Source organism: Acartia tonsa, chromosome 6, assembly GCF_053477335.1.
Source record: "Acartia tonsa isolate MP-2025a chromosome 6, ASM5347733v1, whole genome shotgun sequence".
Lineage (NCBI taxonomy): Eukaryota > Metazoa > Arthropoda > Copepoda > Calanoida > Acartiidae > Acartia > Acartia tonsa.
The window spans coordinates 25,102,535-25,120,122 of record NC_137265.1 but is presented as its reverse complement, the minus strand read 5'-3'; the positions used below and the strand labels follow the sequence as shown (position 1 = coordinate 25,120,122).

The 17,588-nt window shown below is 30.3% G+C and overlaps 1 protein-coding gene across 16 annotated transcripts in view; it reads right to left on the bottom strand.

Annotated features, from left to right (window-relative positions):
- Positions 1 to 17,588, bottom strand: part of LOC145322210 (chitooligosaccharidolytic beta-N-acetylglucosaminidase-like) — a 145,618-nt gene that overhangs the window by 12,314 nt on the left and 115,716 nt on the right. For all 16 annotated transcript variants that reach the window (XR_013880558.1, XR_013880557.1, XR_013880562.1 and 13 more), the window contains 6 exons: positions 12,079 to 12,153; positions 11,488 to 11,577; positions 8,881 to 8,996; positions 6,203 to 6,364; positions 5,868 to 5,953; positions 1,898 to 2,095 (listed from right to left, as the gene is read on the bottom strand). Coding sequence is in view for 4 of the 16 variants with exons in the window: in XM_080164062.1 (XP_080020188.1) it covers positions 1,898 to 2,095; positions 5,868 to 5,953; positions 6,203 to 6,364; positions 8,881 to 8,996; positions 11,488 to 11,577; positions 12,079 to 12,153 (727 nt within the window). In the remaining 12 variants the exon portion in view is untranslated. The remainder of the gene's footprint in view (positions 1 to 1,897; positions 2,096 to 5,867; positions 5,954 to 6,202; positions 6,365 to 8,880; positions 8,997 to 11,487; positions 11,578 to 12,078; positions 12,154 to 17,588) is intronic.

Here is a 17,588-nt window from a genome sequence, read left to right as displayed (position 1 = left end):
TGTTTATATCCAATCCAGTTTTCTAAGAATAGTAGAAAAAATCATAATTTTACAGCCAATTTTTGTTAGCTCGTACCATCGGCATTTTGGGGCTAACAATCCTGAGTTTAATCTAACAATTGGTAATTTTTAATTCCGCGGAAAGCTGTTATAATACGATGCGATAAATAACTATTATGCAATTCTGCTTTTAATTTCAAAGGACTTGGTGCGGAAGTGATATGTCACCTATAAATACATTTGTATTTGTTTGCCCATGAAAATATAAAAGCAACAACATAAGAAAAACAAATCGAATACGCCATAGTTCCATAGTTTGCTGTTTGTTTATCTTATGTAAATAGATTGAAAAATTATACAACCATTTCTGTATGCAAAGATTTGTTGTATCATTCCTGTAAGTAATCCATAATTACATCTGAATTCACGTTATTCTTAAACTCAGCTATACGGTAGCCAAATTACCAAAACTATTTTTGTTTGAAAAAATCTACCAAAAATCTACGAAAGTAAAGGAATTACTTCAGTGAATAATCCTTTTATGATTTAAGAATACCTTTTGAAATTTATAAATGATATGTACAAAATAGGATTTGGTGGTTGATAAGACTAACGATTCATCAGCTAACAGCCGGTTCAAGGTTACTTTTTAAAAGTTATCTGACTATTTGCTATTTAAATGGTTTATATTGACTATGACATTAAATAAAAGTGGCCATTGTTTACATATCAAAAACATCAAAAACATAATAATAATCTAATTTATTAAACTACAAACTAGTTTGGTAAAATAATTGATAAAAATTTTGGACAGGATACGTCATATTTCAAAACTGAATTGAAACTCTAAGAAGATTTGATTTTACGATTGCTCTTCTAATTTTAAACTTTTCAATTAAATAGCCAGTAAAAAGCTACACAAACAATTGTATAAAAACTTGCAATCTTAAATACTTTTAGATATTCTTGAACGTTGCCAAAACGAAAAACTTTCAACAAATTAATGCTTTATAAACGAATCCCATTGAAATTTGTAGTTTACACAATTTATTTACATTGTGAATTACAAATATGGGGATAGAGTCTAAAATAATATGGAAGGTCTTTTTCAGAGACAACTAAACAACTGGATTGACTATGTATATTTGCAACATTTAAATCTGCTTTTAAAAGGTTTTATAAGAAATCTAAACAAAAAAAACAAACGGGGAGATCGCATCACACGTAAACGCGCAAATAAGTATTATGCAAGTTTTCCCCAGCCACGCGCAATCTACCTTTTTGAATTGCAAAAAAAATCTTACTCTTACGAATATAATCATGTGCGAACCGCAATGTATGGCCGCTAACAGCTTGTAAATATTGAAATGAAGACCTTACTTCATATCTTGAACATGATCCAATATTAGTAGCATGACAATTCGTAAAACAAGTTTAAATTTAGTGGCCACGGCAACAAATATATAAATAGTTTGAACTGTTGCTTACAGGAAATAATAAATTGACCATTTATTAGCAACAATAGTAAAGTAACATTTATATATTAACTTCTTAAGGTCAATACAGCTTAGATAATTAATGCTTCAGAGGCGCATTAATTTAATAATTGAAGGAGACCCGTTTAAATTTACAGATACCTTCATAAACAAATAAAAAAAAAAACAGTTATTTTGTATAATTGGTCAAAAATAGGCATTACAACTAGCGAATTAGAGGGCGGAAGCAGCGACTTATTTATCTTCTAAAACCTCTATCCCTTTGATATTTCATATTTATTCTATCCTAATAGGGGTATTTGATCCCGTGGGGTTAAAAATAGTAGGCTCTACTGAACTTAACCTAACCCAATCGTAAGAGGGATGTCACTAAATAATTAGCAGAAAAAAAGCCTACTAACCTTCTTTCTCGCCATATTGCCACCCGTTACCAACATGGGCAGGAGCATCAAACTCTGGCAAGACACGAACACCACGCACACGAGCATAGTCAACAATCTCGGCAATATTCTGGGGGGTGTACACCTTCCTGGGACTGTACGCTCCGTACATTGGCAGCTGAGGGATGCTCTGGGACCAGAAGGGGAAACTGTGGGTATCTGAAACAATTGTCTTTTAGAGAAAAGTAAACAAAGTTTACCTATCTTTTCCTATGTTAACCTATCTTGTAATATATTATGTATTTTGGCTGTTCGTTACTATCTCACTAACACTATCGATTGAGTTCTCCATTTAAGAGAAGCTTTATACAAGTCCCAGGATTAATTTAAGCTATTTTCTGACTCTTCCCTTCCCATTTGAATACAGAGCACTAATCTGCATAGGTGCACAGCCACTCAAAGTTTATATTGAAGGATGTATTTACCTTTAAACTAAACGACAATAGATTTCTATATGCATAATTCCTACAGATTACAATTTAATATTTGAGAAAAATATTAAAGGACGTTAAAAGATCCTCAGGAATTTTACATGGGTCTAATTTAACTCCCCTTTTAAAAGTCCATGCTATTAGCATAATAGATGTTCATACGTATATATTTTAATCTCTTATAAAGTTTCTAATATTTGCATATCATATAATATACATATATCTTATATTAGAGAGTTTTAAATTATAGTAATTGTGAAATACTACGAGTAAAAATATAATATAAATAAATCCATTTCGAGGCATCTTAATTCCATTTAATCATGTATAATCATTTAAAGGGTCTTGATGTGTATTGTCAATCTTATTTTATACATCCTAGATTGAATTAGTATTTAAAACATTGAAGAAAAATTAGCTGATTTTTATCAATTTATACAGAGAGAGGGGACAACGAGCTGTTTATTAAATAGGAAACCTATACGTGTATTTCAGCTATTGTTGCAGGGCAACTCATCGTTAAATTAACGACCTCTACATTTAACCCCCCCCCCCCAAAAAAAAAAAAAATATTATTTTATATTTATTTCGCTTGTTGGTTATACCATACTACTGGTTTATCACGCTAGTCCCCAAATTTTTATAATAACGTTTTCTTATTATTTCTCCTTATCACAAAAAAAGGCTTATCATTGTCCAATTTTGGTTGACGTGAAGTTGCCTAATTTTGAAACCATATACTACATATATACAGTTATGTATATTATCATTTCAACAACTTGCAAGTCACCAATTTAAACAAATTGTTTCCATTTCCAAATTAATACAAAACTGGCATCTAAATGTGTGTTTATCATTATTGTTAATAGAATAAATTTATTAGTATAGATGTATAACCCAGACAACATCTGGATCCAGAGTGGGGGAACTTTTCTGTCTGCCTGCAAATTGCGTTGCAAAACTTTTGTAGCGACTTGGATGTGTTTTCTGACACTATTGGCGGATATTCAAAGACCCAATTGAAAGAAAGCACAGGGTCCACGGGGTGGGACATACATTTACTTAACCCCTTTCACTTCTATTGTTTTACTTAAATGTTAATAGCACAGCTCCTCTATAACTGAGGTATGTCCGCCTGTCTAATCTTTTAAGTATTCGTTCCTCAGATCTTGCCAGAAATAAAAATTTTAATTTTGTTCACTAGATAGCATTGGTCTAGTCAAAATTGGAAATTTTTATCGTAATGATCGGTAAAATCAAAGCTTTAATATTTTTATAATTCTTATATGTTAATGGATCATAAGGGATTGGACAATGGAAGAAAGTTTAATGTACAGCCCCAATTATAATAGACATAATTACCCCTTATATAAATTGAAAATATTGGTGAAAAAGTTAAAATTTGTTCAACTAAATGAATAAGTGTAATATAGAACTTGGGAACAACCGGTAAAATAAATGTTCCATTTTTTCCTTTCACCTTGAGTATGTTCAAACAATCAGCCATGATAGAAGTTAGATTAATTTTTAAAAGCGAAGCTTTTCTATAATTAGGGTCCGTCCGAGACAGATAGCTTTTATTCGTTAATTTAGGCATGTTAGAATTGTCCTATCGATTTCAAACTTTGCATGGTGATTCCTGTAGTAGTTAGGTACGATTTAGAAAGCGTAGCAACTCTATAATCATTACCAGAATGTCTGTACGTCCATTTTAAACATGTCGATTTTTTCTACTTTTTAAACAACAAATTTGAATGTGATCTAATTATCGGTTTGATCTGATTTTTTGTATATTGATTCCTGGAACAATTAAGAACAATATCATAAGCGAAGCAACTCTATAATAAAGTACTAAAAATAGAAGTATTTCCATAAACATTATCTTGTATCAAGCAGTTTTTCAACAAATTTACTTACAATTTTGCTTCGACTCTTATACTTTTATATTCTGATTATTCCGTTCAGACACTATACAAATGTTAATATCCGTTTGTCCTACCGTTTTAGTGCTTCGCTTTTATGGATGTTGTCATCCTTGTTTATCTAAGGCGCAATATAAAGTAACTTTCTCTTTTGTTGCATGTGTCATAATTGTCTAGACTAAGAGCTAATCTTATTAAAAATGTAAATTAACATATGAGAAAACACAATTGTAACTAATAAAATAAAAAAAACGCACAAGGAAATAGCCCACTATATTAACAAAAAATAAAGAGTTAAAAACAAACAGTATTGAAAAGTCTGAAAAAATAGACTTGTATGTAACTGTAATCATTGAAAACAGGTGCTTAGAAAGAACTTACATTTTTTACACTGGATTGTATAGAAGCTCCACCTTTTTTGTTCTACCTAATTGTCCTTGTAATAGTCATCCAAAAAAACAAGACACATTATATAAAAAAAATATGTTAAAACGATTTAAAAAAAAATAAATCTGACTTTCCGGCAATGATTATTAAGTTGCTACGCTAAATTTTACCCCAATCATTTAGAGTTTGAAATCAATAAGAACATTCTAACAACTAATTGTTGAAATGCTTTGCTTCAGTACAAATATAATAAATACATAAACTGAAAGGTCCATAAAGTGGAATATAAGTTTTATCCAGAATTTACATCCACATATACAATTTCAATTTTACAAGAAAATTTGAGGAGTGACATCTTTTCCGCCAAGTTCTCAAAAAAACTATTCATCTTATTTTTATGTAGCAGTTATTACCCCTATAAATTTTTAATTGCCAATTATACTAGTGAGAACTTGAATGAAGCAACAATAACAAAATACTAATAGTAATGGATTTATTATTTCTTGGATCTTGCACCAGATTATCATGTACTATAAATAAAAACTTGTAGCAACGATAAAATAACGATCCCCTCTTTACCCCATCTCCTCCCCTTCTACTGAATGAACGAATTGTCTAATACATGATGGCAGGGTATAGCAACCCGATAATTTACCCCTCGTCATAATATTCTACATTCTATTAGCAAAGTTATACAGCTTTACCAAATATTTCTTATTTGGCGATTGCAATTATATATTATATTTTGATGTGGTAATGATGTGATAACCAAATGAAATTGTGTCAACAGTTTTAGCAAATAAACTTTATAATAAATGGTTGAAATCCAGTGGGAGAACAACTTTTCTTTATTTCAATTTTCTTTTTTAAAACAAGTATGAAAACATCCACAAGCAGTGAAGACGGGCATACGTACATTTTGAGCTTTAGAAATTGGCCCATAGGAATTACAGATCTCTACCTACAATGTCAGCTTAGAAAATACCCTTTATATTATTGAGTAGATGCCTATTCGCTTTGAGAATCTTATACATAATTAGGAACAATTTCCTTTTCACAAAGGATGGATTTATGCTATTCCGTTTTAAGATTTAAGTGTTTAAATAAAATAGGCTATTATTCTTCTACCTCTCGCCACTTTAGACTACATGGGGGCACCTTGGTGTTATGCTAAAAATATAAAAAGTTTACCTGTAATATGCCAGTGGAAAACATTCAGCTTGTCATACGACATTCCAGATATGATCTCTTTAATAACAGCCACTGACATATAGTTCCTAGAAAAGCAAAAGATAGAATGGGAGGGCGAGAGAGAAGGGTGGGGGGGGGGAGAAAAAAGAGAGAAAGTATAAGAGAGAGAGGGAGAGAGAAAGAGATAAAAATAGAGCGAAAAAAATAAGGAAGAAATATAGAGATAAAAATCCGACCAGAGATATATCCAAAGAAAATAGTATTACAAGATCGAAACACAGAGTCAATTAAAGAGTAGCTTTGCTGCAAAAATTAAAAATACTAGGATAAATTACCTAGCAGTATCAACAAGAACACCTCTGTGCGGGAAGGCGGGTTTATCAACAACTTTAGCAGATTTATAGATCATAAGAGTATCAGTATTATCATCATAGGCAATCATCTGAGAGAGGGTCTCCAAGCCATGGCGAGCTCCGTAATATGTCTTCGCTGTTACTCTTAATAAATAAATACAATTTTAGTATTCAATTTTAAACTTTTTACCAGAGTAATATTACTAAGTCTGGTAAATTATCAAACCAACTCAGATCCTAATCTAACAAAAACAAGTCAAACATTCAAACAGCTCACCATAAATATGCAAATAAAATTTTATTTCCGTCATATGATTTGTTTTAAATTGACTTATTGTCTTTAAAAATTTTAAAATACAAAAATTTACAAAAACTATTTAGTTTCATGTTTTCTCGTTGTATCTTATGCAAAATAATGTTAGCCATTTATTGGTTTTATACTAATAAAAGAAACGTTTGACTAGACTTTAAAAAATAAGATATTTATCTTGAAACCCGTTTTGATTGAACAATAAAGGTTTTAAGAATGTTTGAATTTTAGTAAGTATATTTTTCTAATTACGAGCAAGATTAATAATCTTGTTTTGGTCCTTGGTATAACCTGAAAATAAATTCAGTAAATTACAACTTTTCCCTTGAGCCTTATTTGATATTCTGACAAACATTCTTATTAACTAACCAACCTTTATTTCTCAGTTTAGAAATTTGAAGGGTTTGCAATTAAAGAAGGGGGGGCATTTTATAATAATAATAATTTTAATCAACAGAAGAGGTAATTTTGTTTACTAGTATTCCTCATTTGCATTTGAATAGTATTGTTATGAACTCGCCAACCATACTTTAGTATTGGAGTGTTTAAATCGGAATATCATTATTAACTTACAAACCTTTATTCCTTATTGTTGAAAGGTTCAGATATGTCGATATGTATGAAAGTTTACAAGCTAAGGTAAAAACAAATATAAGTTTCCGATATTCTGGGAGTATCAATATGTAAATATATATACCAATATACATATAGGGTAACCCTTAAATTCTACTTAAATATTCTCTTTCGCCAATTGATATCACACAACAATCTTGAAGATACACGGTAATATCATGAAACTGTTTAAACAGCAAAAATCAAATAAAAAAGAATGCAGGGATATGGAGGAGTAAGACAATGGATCATGATTTGTTATTACCCCTTCTGATATCAAAATTATTCGTGGAATAATTTAAACACTGAAATTGTGTCCAACTCAATAATGATTTAAAGTGTCCGAAGATTTAAGCCAACGAAAAAAAGGTATTGTTTAAAAAACTTTGGGCACCAGTTCAAATGCTAAAAGTATGAGGATCGACGTATTATTAGGCATTAAATTATTCAAAATAACCATAAATATTGTTGTTCTAATCTTGGGCGAACGTGATGTTTAACCTACATATATATTTACAATGTAAATAAATTCTTATATAACAGACAGACTTTGCTTTTTATCAATCTTTGTTGTATAACAAGAGTCTAAAGTTTTCTAGTTGTTGGAGAGGTAAAAGGTTCAAATCTCGCCTTTAACGGCGTAATAAATGAAGACGCTAAAAATAGTTTCTGTAGATGTTTTGTCAAATGCGTGTCAATAGTAAGACAAATCTTGAACGTAGGACAAATATTGTGTAATCAAAGGGTTGGTTACACAATATTGGCTTCTAACCCTAGGACAAATATTGTGTAATCAAAGGGTTGGTTACACAATATTGGCTTCTAACCCCAGGACAAATATTGTGTAATCAAAGAGTTAGTTACATAATATTGGCTTCTCACCCCAGGACAAATATTGTGTAATCAAAGGGTTGGTTACACAATATTGGCTTATTACCCCAGGGATGTTAAGGGATAAGATAGGGGATGATAAATAGTTGTACACTCCCAATTATGATAGCAAGATTATCCCTTCTTTCAATTTATATTATGTAGAATTAAAGTTTATGAGTAATCTCATAAGATCAAACCGTTATAAAATTTTGAGTTCTAGTCCCCTTCTCAATGTCTTTTGTTGCCTAAAATTTTCCAAAGATATATTCGAAAATGATTTTTAAAAGCGAAGCTTCTATAATTAGGGTCGGTCCGTCCGTACGTTCGTCCGTCCGAGATAGATAGCTTTTATTCGTTAATTTAGGCATGTTAGAATTGTCCTATCGATTTCAAACTTTGCATGGTGATTCCTTTAATAGTTAGGTACGATTTAGAAAGCGTAGCAACTCTATAATCATCACCAAAATGTCCGTACGTCCATTTTAAACATGTTGATTTTTTTACTTTTTTTAACAACAAATTTTTATGTGATCTAATCATCCGTTTGATCTGATTTTTGGTATATTGATTCCTGGGACAACAAAGAACAATAGTATAAGCAAAGCAACTCTATAATCAAGTCCTAAAAATGTAAGTATGTCCATAAACATTATCCTGTATCAAGCAGTTTTTCAACAAATTTATTTACAATTTTGCTTTGACTCATATACTTTTATATTCTGATTATTCAGTTTAAACACTATACAAGTGTTAATGTCCGTTTGTCCTACCGTTTCAGTGCTTCGCTTTTATGGATGTTGTCATCCTTGTTTTATTGTATACTTTCAGTGTTAAAGTGAAAGAACATTTGAATATAAAAACTTACTTGACAGATAGATGGTCCTGACTGCCACTCTTGGCAGCTCTCTCAATCTCCAGAGTGTAGGACTCGTCTGTTCCGTGAACCAAGCTAACATCTTCGTCTGTTACAGTTACGGATATCTAAATATAAAATTTTATGGTAGCTCTGCCACCATTGAAAATAATTTTATTCGCAGTAAGGTTTATGAATAGATTGCTTCGTATTGGTAAAACGGTTTATTCTTCTGTAATCTAGTATTTACAACTAAAAGACTATATAATATAATTGTTTGTTCTCCCTAATATACTATATCCATTAATGTATCTAACTGGTTATGTGTAATAGTACATTAACTCTCATAGTACACAGAAAGCCTTAAATTTATCTCACAGATTAAGACGGTGTAATTAATTGATGCATCTAACTGGTTGAGGAAATTACCAAATTAGCCCTCTTAAAATACAATAATCCATTCACATATCAGACTTTATGTTACATATTGCAAGAATAAAATATTTCTGTTTATATTTTGCTAAGGTAGGGGAGGGACAATGCATATTAGAGGGTTTCAAAATCTATTACACTATCTGCAGATATGAATTATGGTAGGAAGTTTTTTTTTATCCGTTAAGATCTTGCCAACCACTGAACCAATTGTGTTCATCAATCCAGAGAAGCTTCAAATAGGTCACCGGATGGCTTTAGGCTATTTTATTTTATACTCAAGTCTACTGGTGGTTTCATGGAGTTTTCTGCCCCTTATTTTCCCCTTCGAAATAAGATACACGAAATGAAAGGAGTGGAGCCGCTAGTTGATTAATAAAACAAGTAAAATAAGCCATAAAGTTAATTGTAAGAGACAGTTAATTTAATTTTTTTGGGTTGAATTTAATAGAATTCATATTTTTATTTCCTTTTGAGTTAAACTAGATATTGACTAAGACATCAAACTACAAATTAACAATATTTTAAAAAGATAATCTTTAATCCCTCTAATGTAGAAGCTAAAGTCATTCTAATAAATCATTTATTCTGTCAGATAATATTTAAATTGTAAACCATATTTCATAGCTATGTCATTTTTTCCTTCTATTTGTTTTAAGCATAAACCATTCATGTTATTTATTATCAAAGGTATTTATGTCAGGAAATATCAGGGAAAAGACAATGTACGATAAATTGATGTACACATCCCATTACCCTTATTGTAAATTAAAATAGTTGGTGGAAAATTACAAACACTGCTACTTAGAACAAATCAATGAAGATCAGTACACAGCGATTTTCTAGGGGGCGGATGAAACCTAACAATTTCAATGTTAAAGGGGGTGTTGACACCACCATACACCCCTCTTCCGCACGCCACTTATTAGGATCAAAAAATTTTTAAGCAAATGAATTTAACTTGTTTTAAAAAATTTTATGACCGGTGTAATCACAGGCATATTCCCTCCATCCATATGTCCTAATCCAGCAATCACTTAAAATTACAAAAAAGGTCTTCACACTGATTCTATGACATTACATGTACCAAGAATTAAAAGACTATAATTTGATTTAAGCTCCCCATTGCTGGGCTACTTAAGATAAACTTGTCCTTGTCACAGTATAAATATTAATATAATTACATCACTTTTTTTCTATTTCTAATAAAATTGAGATAAGACTTAATAAATATTACAACACATATCACCAATAAAATAAATACTCTATGTATCTAAGTTTGGGGGTGCCTACGGCACCCCCAATGAACGGGTAAATTTTAAATGGGGGGGGGGGGGGTAAAATGAAACAAATATTTGGGGGGGGGGGGGGGTTATGGGGTGATTACTCTTGGACGTCTACGGGTTGGATCTCACAAACTAACAGTGTACACACTTTTCTGCCAATATACACGACGAGTATGTTTGTTTATCATGCTTAAAAGTAAAACAGTAAAAAGTGTCGAACTACGACGTCAGAAAAAAATAACAATTAACCAATAAGAAGCCAGTATTCACTGTGGTAAAATATATAGCGGCCTCTCATTGGTTAATTGTTAATTTTTTCTGACGTCATAGTTCGACACTTTTACTGTTTTCCTTAAAAGTGTACAATTACATCGTCTTATCACTTAAGATATATATTACTATTCTAAACATTTGAATATGATATCAAATAGAATCATAAGGACATACTTATATCATTTGACAGATAAATAGAATAGTATATTCAACCTTTTAAGAAGGTATGTAAAAGTTGCAGTGCTATCACTTCCGAATAAATATGTATATTCAATCGCGCCATATAATATTACAGCTAAAATTAAAACGGAATTTAGTTCAAATAAGTTTTTTATGAAAATCATTGGAAAACTTAATTTAGCAGTGATGAGACATTGGACTGTGAATAAAACTGGTACCCAAAGTTTCTTGTTTGTTGGCCCAAAAACTTTGAGTACTTCTAGTGAAATATAATCAATTGGTTTCAAACTAGCAATATCCAAACTTTTTAAGAGAAGAAGTTAATTATACAGCAAGTACATTTATTGCTCACTGTAATTAAGTCAATTAAATTAATTTTTTTTTGTGGAAGTTATATTCTACTATGAATTTGAGTAACTTGAGAATGTTTATAAAATTTAAAACTTACATCAATTCTTGAATCTGAGATGAAAGGTTTCCCTGAGAAAGGATCAACCTTGTAATATTCGTACTGAGGACTCTTTTTAAACAGATATTCCTAAAATTATAAATGATATCAAATTTAGTTGTGATGGGGTGTACAATACCCCCCACACCCACCCATTTTTCTCGCCAAATTAGATCGAAATATGTCATTTTGCTGATTTTTTACTTATTATTATTAAAAATTTTTAAGAGATGTGGTCATAGGCCGGGCTGTTAAATAAACATTTAGAAAACATAACTTTAAAATGTGGTGAAATGTATACTGGCCTATCATTGGTCATTTGTATTGGGCACTATAATTTCTGGGAAAAGTTCCTTTCGTGGCAACGCACCTTAAGGCGCGATTCGTCGTATTTTTAAAATGGCTTTTTATAGGTTATTTTAGGTTAGGTTAGGTTATATTGGGTTAGGTAATTGCGAAAGGGACTATACCCTAATTTCTTTATCATGTGGGTTAAGGGGATGTCCCCCCCCCCCATAATTACCTCTAATACATGCCTCTAGAATTTTCTAATGATGTAGCTGTTGTATTTGTAGTAAAAATTAATTTAACCTGGAATATTTCAGCAAACTTGTTGACCATATTAGTGACAGCATCCCCTCCAGTAATGGATACAAATCTTACATCCTAAATATAATTATTATTAGTGACAGCATCCCCTCCAGTAATGGATACAAATCTTACATCCTAAATATAATAATTATTAGTGACAGCATCCCCTCCAGTAATAGATACAAATCTTACATCCTAAATATAGTAATTATTAGTGACAGCATCCCCTCCAGTAATAGATACAAATCTTACATCCTAAATATAATAATTATTAGTGACAGCATCCCCTCCAGTAATAGATACAAATCTTACATCCTAAATATAGTAATTATTAGTGACAGCATCCCCTCCAGTAATGGATACAAATCTTACATCCTAAATATAATAATTATTATTGACAGCATCCCCTCCAGTAATGGATACAAATCTTACATCCTAAATATAATAATTATTAGTGACAGGATCCCCTCCAGTAATGGATACAAATCTTACATCCTAAATATAATAATTATTAGTGACAGGATCCCCTCCAGTAATGGATACAAACCTCACATCCTAAATATAATAATTATTATTGACAGCATCCCCTCCAGTAATGGATACAAACCTCACATCCTAAATATAATAATTATTATTGACAGCATCCCCTCCAGTAATAGATACAAATCTTACATCCTAAATACAAATAATTATTATTGACAGCATCCCCTCCAGTAATGGATACAAATCTTACATCCTAAATATGAATAATTATTAGTGACATCATCCACTCCAGTAATGCATACAAATCTTACATCCTAAATATAATAATAATTATTAGTGATAGCATCCCCTCCAGTAATGCATACAAATCTTACATCCTAAATATGAATAATTATTAGTGACATCATCCCCTCCAGTAATGCATACAAATCTTACATCCTAAATATAATAATTATTATTAGTGACAGCATCCCCTCCAGTAATAGATACAAATCTTACATCCTAAATATAATAATTATTAGTGACAGCATCCCCTCCAGTAATGGATACAAATCTTACATCCTAAATATAATAATTTAATATTTAATTAGGGTCAGTGGATAGTCAGATCTAGTAAAAGTGCCTCCTAAAATGGGGGGCTGTAGGTCCGGGATAACAAAACTGGTACCATTTTATGATTTAAATTTTCATATTCATTGAAAATTGTCCCTAATCGGATGCTTTACATGATTATTCAGTCTGGCTAAGAAACGGTTCTATTTTATCGCATTTTCATCGGTTTCCAGGCCATACTGGAAAATAACTTCAGTTGAAATGGCTAATGAATTTGATTTAGAAACTGTTCTAATTTTCGAAATTTCCTGGAGAAAGAAAAGTTTAGAGATAGTTGTTTGTTAAGAATCTTAAACTTCATTCTTCAATATGAAAATGTCTTGTTCATCAGGGTGTCACTTCAATTCCGCACATTAAGTAATTCATTAAAATGAGAAACTAAGATTAAATCAACAACAGCTTAATATTAGATTATTAATGCATCAAAATAGATATTAAAATATAGGTAAAAATGTAAAATTTTGTTACTTTTAATAACAATCTAATACTGATATATAGCAAATACTTTTGTTATTTAAGCTTTAAAATCAATTGGTGCAATTTGTAATTGTGCAGAAATGATGGGCAACATTTGTTGAGCCTTGACATAGTTCACAAATTCTTTTTCATATTTTTAGTTTGATAATTGAGTGGATAAGAAATGTGAATGCACTTTTTCTGGTAAGTAAGTAGTCAGCACCATATAAAATAAATTTGGGACAACAATGTTTTCTGGATTAACACGAACTTAAAAAGAGCACAATTTTATCCATATACCCAAAAATATTGAATAATAGAGAGTTTCAGTTCTGGTCACTTTTACGGTGTACAGCCAATATAACTGATGAAAATATATGTCAACATATTTAATCATGTATTAAAAGGTCATTATCATTTGTAACAAATATTTTGAGGAATAATTTAAAAGTAAATCAGAATTTTTCCAAAAATATTGATAGGCGATATTTTGACTAATCTTTATACACGAAGAAAAATAAGTTTCTTCGGAGAACTGTTTACCCAACAATTTCAATTTTAGGATCAAGTAAAAAATGCCGAGTTAGATTCTTTTTAAAGCTAAATTAAAAACTTTTTTAAAAACTTTATATGAGCTGCGCGCTTCCAGTGTATTATTAATACTTGGCAATACCAGGCTATTTGTGACAGTGTTATTTAATAATGAGCTGTGCTGTCAGACGTTAGACCATCTGTAGATTTTTAAATTGCCTTCATAAATATCTTTCTTGGCGATTCCGACTTGATCTCAATTTTCTATCAACTCTTCAAACAAAGGATTACAGTTGAAACAAAATAGTTTTAGAGTTTTAAAAGAGTAGCTATATACTATGAAAAGTATCAGTTAATTTTACTATTCTTTAAAACTTTCTCAAATGTTTTATTAGGCCTGTTCTACGAAGGCTAGCACAACACACATTACCTGTATATATGTACAGTATGACCCTCGAAAAAGTATTTTTTAGCATCTGCAGCCCTTATTTCTCAATGAATCATTAAAAAATGTATATGTCCTTGTTCTCTATAGATTTCAACATAAGTAGATGTACAAATTTTAATTTTACCTCCATTAACACTGGAGATTTTTAGAGCTAAACTTTTGAAAAATTGACTGAGAAAAAGAATTTTTTTTGTTTCTCATAATTATTGGATGGTTATATTATGTTTTACTGGCAACTGAATAATGATACACAAAGAAAAACAAGTTAACTAATTATTTCTTTTTTATTACACCAAAAAATATCGATTTTTAATGGCAAAAAATACTACTAAATGAATTGATTATTTGCAAATGTTAGGTTATTTATTTACCCTTATTTATGAAAAAGGATTAATTATGACAGTTGCTCCACCCCCTTTTCTGACATCTCAATTATTTAATAGGGGGTTGAATAAGCTTTTAATACTAAAAAATCATTATGTTAAAATTTTATTTTCTTTATAACTTTTTTGTTATTAAAGTTAGGATTATGAAACAAAAACAATTTTCCTGCTTTATTAGATAGATAGATGTATTTCAACATAAGCATACAAAATGATAATAATATTTCTTACACATATTTACAAAATTTTATGCATAGTTTGGTACTTTCATAACCTGGGTTGGCCGTTGCAAAAGCTGGAAGTACCGATTTAAGACAAACATATTCAAATGATTTTTTAATGTTTCTAGCTACATAGAAATTTTAATCAGATAATTAAATTGGATATATACATATAACATATAAATAGGTTTAAATAGTATAAATAAATAGTAAGGTATTAATGATGCTATTTACACTATGATACAATGGGGTTAGAGAAATTCAAATTTTGATAGTAAATTAAGGCAAATTTTAATTATTTTTACAGACAAGACATTTTTGCTTATTACAATTAAAACTCTTATATTTATCTAAAGCTTTCTTTTTGATGAGATTTTTAGTGGAATTTTTAGTTTCAGCACACCTTATAGCAGTGTCTAGGTTGTTCCATATTTTAACAAAGCAAACATTAGGAAAAGTTTCTAGAGCTTTATGTTTAGGTAAAGGTACTTTTAATTTCATTACTCTGTTGGATAACATTGGTTCAAAAATATTATTGAATGAGTCTGGCATTTGTCCTGCAAGGAAACTTTTTACAAAGCTACCTATGTTAACAGTCATAATATCTTCAAGTTTAAGTAAATCAAGTTTTTCAAGTAATGGATCTACATGAGCATTGTACTTTGCATTAGCGACATATCTCACAGATTGCTTTTGTTTTAATAATAATCTACTCATTCCCTCACATTTAGCATTACCCCATGTTATAATAGAAAATTCCAAGTGCGATTTTACAAGGGAATTATATATAGATTTACGAATTTTAGTTGGTGCAAACTTTTTCAATTGATTTAATACAAAATTAGCACTAGATACTTTGTTAATAACTGAGTTTATATGGTGTTCCCACGTTATAAACTCATCTAGATGAACACCTACAAATTTAAAAGATTTAATACTACAATCATTTCCAATTCTTTCAATCTTTTCACCACCAATTTTTATGACTAGAGAATCTTGGACACACTGCATTTTTTTGGTTCTAAAAACCATAAACTTAGTTTTGGCAACATTAAGTGAAAGTTTATTTGCTTGAAACCAAAGTTTAGCTTTTTCTAGTTCAATATTAACCCTTTCCTCTAATCTTTTTAAATTGCTATCACTGTGTGCAAAAATTGTGTCATCAGCAAAAAGTGAAGAAAATATATCAATTGCATTTGGCAAGTCATTTATATATAATAAAAACAGTATAGGACCCAGAACACTACCCTGTGGGACTCCATGGGTTATGTTTTGAATAGATGAATTGACACCATTAATTTCTACATATTGAGAACGATTATTTAAATAGGAATGAAACCATTTATTTGATAAACCTTTAAAACCATAATGGTTTAGCTTGGTTAAAAGAATTTGGACATTGCAAGTATCAAATGCCTTTTTTAAGTCAATGAAGCACCCCAGTGTTTATTCTGGTGTTTGAGAATCAAGACCTTGGTATATTTTATTCAATAATTGAATTAAGGGCTGTGTTGTGTTGTGCTTGGGTCTAAATCCATACTGATGTTTATAAAGAATATTGAACTTATTTAAGTATTTAAACATTTGACAGGCAACTATTTTTTCCAGTAGTTTAGAAAAGGCATTTAATATACTAATAGGTCTATAGTTATCAAATGAATTATTCCTTCCTGATTTAAAGATTGGCAAAATTTTAGCGCATTTATAATTGTTTGGAACAAAGCCATGTTTAAATGAAAGATTAAATAGGTGAACAACAGGATCTATAATACTTGGCATAATTTCTTTTAAAAGTTTAGTAGAAATATTGTCAGGTCCACAACTTAGTTTAGGTTTTAGCTTATTGAGAGTAGAAAAAATTATTTGAGGGGTGATTTTTTGAAAGACAAAATTTTCATTGACTGGAACCCCAAGGTAGTCATTAAAATCATTTTCGCAAAATGGAATTTCATCTGCTAGGCTGGGACCAACATTAATAAAAAAATTGTTAAAACCCTCACAAATATCTTGAAAGTTTTCATAAGATCTGTTATCATCAGTAAAAAGATTTGGGATAGAATGCGTTTTTTTATTCTTGTTAATAAGTTGATTAATTGTAGACCAAGTTTTTTTCATGTTAGACGAAAATTCATTGAATTTAGAAAAATAATACTCTTTTTTGGCTTTCCTAACTGCAGATTTATAAATATTATTTGCAATGACAAATTTTCTATTGCTATCAACGGTTTTATCCTTAAATTTTTGTCTTAATAACATTTCTTTTTTCTTTCTTAGGTTTAATAAAGCTGGTGACATCCAGGGATTTTGGGGGATAATTCTTTTGTTGGGTTTTATAGTTTTAAAAGGGAAACATTTTTCAAAGTTTTCATTGATAAC